This window comes from Sinocyclocheilus rhinocerous, unplaced genomic scaffold (assembly GCF_001515625.1).
Source record: "Sinocyclocheilus rhinocerous isolate Xijiao unplaced genomic scaffold, SAMN03320098_v1.1 scaffold2061, whole genome shotgun sequence".
NCBI lineage: Eukaryota > Metazoa > Chordata > Actinopteri > Cypriniformes > Cyprinidae > Sinocyclocheilus > Sinocyclocheilus rhinocerous.
Window position 1 is genome coordinate 4,626 of NW_015633531.1, and position 5,484 is coordinate 10,109.

Here is a 5,484-nt window from a genome sequence, read left to right on the forward strand (position 1 = left end):
TAGCCTTCCTAATATGACTCAAAGTGACTTACAGGGGTATTTTCTTTTTACCTTTGCAATGGCATCATTTTCATCTGTCAAATTCAGAAATTCATGTTTGTAAGATTTTTAAAATTTCTATTTAAAACAACAATATAATAAGAAGTAGAATAAGACAAATAAGTTACCAATCATATGAAATTAGTATTAATAAAAACATTTATTTGTAGCCTACTATAGAGGGTGTACAGAAGAACACAAAAGTGGCTTGTAGGTACATTTTCAGACGTTTAATGAGGCTCAGAGGTGGCATGAGTGCAACTAAAATCATAAATTCATGTGGAGATTGTTTTAAATATAAAATTTTGAATACAGAAATATTAAATGATTTAAATAACTGAAATCATACCTAAAAATAAAACTGAAACTGAAAATCAGTTCTTTTCACTGATTTTATCACTGAATCATTCATTCAATTGATTCGTTTGAACGGCTGATTCATTCAGGAATGAAGCAAGTGACTGTCTTTATGAATGGGTAATCATGAATCATTGACTCACTAGATTAGTTCAAAAACGCACTTTCATTCATGAATTAAACACTGCTGTGTTTGCTTTTAGAGATGTGAAGCGGCTGAGCTGTTACTTTATTTGGAACTATTTTCGTTGATGAAATAGAGCAAAATCAGGCAGTACATGTTTATTGAACTGTTGTATTAAATCAATATCACATTTGCAAACTCCTTTAATAATTATTAAAATCTGTCACTCTCCTTATCGCGATCTGTGGGCGCACAGAAAATGAGAGCGAGTGAGTTCTCAAGACTAGGCCGGAGCCTGCTGCCATCCGCCATGATGGGGAGGAGCACGGAACGGGGACCAGGAACTTTGTTACACTGTTATACTCTTAAAAATAAAGATTCTTTACTGCCCTTCCATTGTACAAAAGGTTCTTTATGGTGGAAAAGATGTTCTTTTCACGAAGCAGTTTGTTCTTCTCAAGTTCTTTGAAGAAGAGCCTTTGAAGAGTCAAAACAACCTTTTGGTTCTTCCTGGGGTGTGTATCCAACACACAGAAACTACTAGGAACTGAAATTATGGCTTTAGCCCTAAGAATGAAACTCATTTTAAGTGATTAAAACAGAAACTGAAAGAGAAATAGATGCCAGTGCAGAAGGACAGAGAAGAAGCTGACAGAAACTCTGCAGGGGTTGTCAAGATATAGACATATCATAGGTGAAGAAATCCATCTTTAAGAGCTGCGATGATTACCTGGGATCAGATTGTTTTCTTACTAAAAGGAACCCACAAGAATTTTGAAGTGATTGAGATAAATGACACAGGCAAACCACTACCAGCTGAGATTAGAACTGGAGATCTTCTTATGAGGCAAATAAATGTCTTTGGAGTTTACCACGTTGGGATTTACTGTGGAAAATTCGTCATTGAGTTTACAGGTAATAATTTCACTTTATTAAATGAAATGAGAAATCACAGTTTATGTCTTGGGGTTATTAATGAACAAACACACACACACCCTAAACATAAAATAAAATATATTATTTAATATCTGTGTATCTAAAAATGTTGTTTTTTCTTATAGCTCCTGAGAATTCAAAATTCTTGGATCAAATCACAAGTTTTTCATCAACCAGTGAGTCTGGCACAGTGAACATGAAAAGTCTGAAGATCTTCATTGTAAACTAGCCGTACCGTGTCCTCCGTCTAAAGGTGGCTATTCCTGTGAACTTCTCTGAGTTGACTGATAAAGCTATGGACTATGATGAGAAATACCATCCTTTGACAAATAACTGTCTGCATTTTGCACTCAGACTCTTGGGGGTAAGCAAATGACAGAAATCAATCACATATTCATTTAGAAAAAAATATGTGGTATTGCATGAAAGGATTAAATAAACTTTGTTATTCCTCTATGCAGCTTGAAACAGGATCTCTTCCAAGAAGGTAAACATTTATTATTTAAAATGTATTAATGTCCAAAACAACTGTCTGTTCTAAATATATAATATTGTGATTTGCATAGATTTGTTATTATCATCTAATACAATCTAATAACATTTTTGTAAAGCATATTTAAACTTTACAAATGCTCACCAAATCTGTTGATGTATTTCTTATCTCTTCTGCAGCCTGCCAAAGAAAAGTGGTGAGATCATTTTCTAAATTATCTTAACTATAATTATATGTTTTGATTTACTCATCTTCCTAATTTATATTTTATTTTGTTTTAGCTGAGGAAATCAACATGGATGATTTGGAAGAAAGTGCTGCTTTGACACAGTGAGAAACAGCTTCACAACAACATGGAAATAAAATGAACCTTAAACCTTGAAACTACCAGAAGATGAAATCTTACTAATTATATTTGTAACAGATTATTAGTATATTGTTTAAATATCACTGCCTCAAAGATTAGGAATCCTTGTAAACCTGTCAAAAAAGCAGTTAAACAATAAATCAGCCTCTGTCCATGTTATTTTCTGTGAACAAATAAGCAATAATTAAATGGTTTCATTTATATTTGAAGTTTAAATAAAGTTAATTTAGTACAATCTTCTTACAGAGAGAGGATATATAAGGTCATATCAGAATAGAGATTGGTATTAATGTGAGTACATATCAATAAAGGACAAAGTGGTGAATCAACAGCACCTGATTTCTCATGCAAGGAATTCGTTTTTCTTTGTTTTTATGCCTAATCCAAAAACCAGTCCTTCTTGTTCTCTCATCAACAACATTTTGGCCAGAAGCAACCATTTAAAGCTAAAACGTCTTAATGATGGATTTGTTTCTTACAAACATGCAGTTTTTCACTTCACAAGACATTAACTGATGGACTGGAGTGGTGTGGATTACTTGTGGATTATTGTGATGTTTTTATCAGCTGTTTGCACTCTCATTCTGACGGCACCCATTCACTGCAGAGCATCCATTGGTGAGCAAGTGATGGAATGCTACATTTCTCCAAATCTGTTCCGATGAAGAACAAACACATCTACATCTTGGATGGCCTGAAAGTAAGTACATTTTCAACAAATTTCAGCATGTTTGGGTGAACTTTTCCTTATAACGTTTATCGTTACATCCAATCTATGTCCAAAAGTGTGCAAATTACTCTTTAAGTAATGTGCACATGTTCTTGTTTGCATACTGAGGGATGGGTTGCACATTTGGTAATGGACAGTATGCCACATACGCTGTTGTTAAGTTAATAACACCGAATATCTCTCTGATTTGAGTTTACAGACACGTTCAGAGTCTGTTCTCCACATACAGTGTAAACGTGGGTTTTAGCAGTAATGTAACGAGACCAGTTCAAAGTCTCTCTGGAGCCGTACGGTAATGTTGTGCTGTGTAATCTAAATGTAATACCGCAGTCTGTTCCTCTCGCACGCTGCTTCCTCATACACAGGGTTATTATGGGTAATCAGTCCAGCCATTATAGCCCTTCATCACGACTGTGTTGTCGTGAGGTCTTTCATCATGCTTTTTTTTTTTTTTTTGAAACATGCATTATAACTATAAATTTACATACATTAGTATTTTATATCCTGTTGTCTGTTAATGTATACAGCTACAGAATGCCAGAGACATTATAGAGAAACAAATGTATTTTCGGTTTAAATTGCTGTCAAAGGCTTCAGAAGTCTGGAAATATAAAGCATGGACTGTTTTCATATGGTAGGCTATTTGTTTTAGAGATGGGTCACGATGGTCGTGTAGTTGGCTAGTCCAACAATCAACTAGTCACTTAAAATTATTAAAGTTATATTAAAATAACCTAAAATGCTTTAAAAATATGTACAATTAGAATGTACATATAAAAACCTGAAATAATATAATAAAAAATGATATATTTGTAATTATTTTTATTGAAGAAAACACACTTAAGTTATATTAAAGTATGCTATATATTAATATGCTTTCTATTATATATTATTTTATTAAATTATATGTCTTGATATAATGTATAATGTATTGAATATAGTCTAATTTCACTTTTTTATTACTTTTATTTATTTTAGTGCTAAACAAAAAAAAACTATATATATATATATATATATATATATAAAATTTTAAATTGTAAAATTTTATATACACACACACACACACTAAATTACATATATTTATTAAATAACACACTTTTCGAAAGTTACAAATATATTATTTTTATATATAATATATAATAAAAATGTACAACTTGTAAACTGAAATCATATTTCTATTTTTATATATTTTTTTAAATGTGTATATAATACATTTGTATAATTATAATATTATATATTATATATTAATTTCAATCTATTGATTCTATCACATTTTTGTGTATATAAAGCAGCTGGAAAACAAGCAGCTTTAGTCATAATGACAACAGAAGCATATGTTTGGTCCGGTCACTTAGTCAGGAAGCATACTTTGCTTTTTTATATGAAACCGATGACTGTCAGATTTGACCTAGACAAAAAAGCAAAGCGAAATATCCTGTTGTTACTGTGCTTCTGCTTTTATCTTTTTATGTCAAAACTCCGTCTTTCTTTGAATGTGCTCCTCACCTTTATGTGTGGATTTTGATTGGCTGGCAGCTACTGAGGTCAGATCAGCAGGAAGACCCACATACACTCCTCCATAGTTCCTGCAGAGCACACAGTCACACATTCATTATTACTGCCCGGATTCAGTCTCATATTGAGGTTTTCATTACTAGCAGAGGTCTTGCATGGCTTGTCATGATTGCAGTAGACCATCTAACCTTCGTTTCTCATCATCCGGCGAAGGTTCTTCTGTCCTGCATCAAGAGAATAAAGATGAAGACCATCTCTGTGGTTGACACATCTGTCAGATATCAATTTATATTAAAAAGATATATCAAAAAGATAACTGTACATTTGATGGGAATCGGTCAAATATGACTGATTCGCATCAAAACACATTTAGAAGCAGTTTTAATCTGAGAAAGAGACTGTTGATGAACCCTATAGAGCAGAGGTATATTTTATTTAAAGGGGTCATATGATGCGATTTCAAGTTTTCCTTTCTCTTTAGAAGTACAGCCTGTTTCAGTTTATAATGTTCACATTTTAATGCTGTATTTCTATCCATCACAGATTCATTTTCATTTGCATCAAAAATGCCATTGCTGATTTTGCAGTTGGGATTTTAACCTGGAATCCACTCTAAAGCTAAAAAAAATCTATAAAATTATTATTTATTTTTTTTCTTGACCGAGAATACACACTAAAGCTGAAATTATTTTATTATTGTAGTTATTTTTTTTTTTTTCATATAAAAATGTAAATACTTATTATTATTATTATCTATTAAAATTAAAAATGTTATTAATAAATATATATTTTTCTTCTGTAAAATATAAAAATCCATTTAACTTTTTATAATTTCTATAATTTGTTATTATAATTTTATAATTATAAAAGTAATTATTTGATATAGTAATTTATGCATTTAATTATATAATAATTTATTTATT

At 31.5% G+C, this 5,484-nt stretch overlaps 1 protein-coding gene across 1 annotated transcript in view; it reads right to left on the reverse strand.

The window, feature by feature from the left end:
• LOC107744230 (overexpressed in colon carcinoma 1 protein homolog) overlaps positions 1–5,484 on the reverse strand; it is a 14,256-nt gene that overhangs the window by 2,825 nt on the left and 5,947 nt on the right. Inside the window, exons 3-4 of the mRNA XM_016557756.1 lie at positions 4,750–4,785; positions 4,553–4,632 (exon numbers count right to left, since the gene is read on the reverse strand). Coding sequence (XP_016413242.1) covers positions 4,553–4,632; positions 4,750–4,785 — 116 coding nt within the window. The remainder of the gene's footprint in view (positions 1–4,552; positions 4,633–4,749; positions 4,786–5,484) is intronic.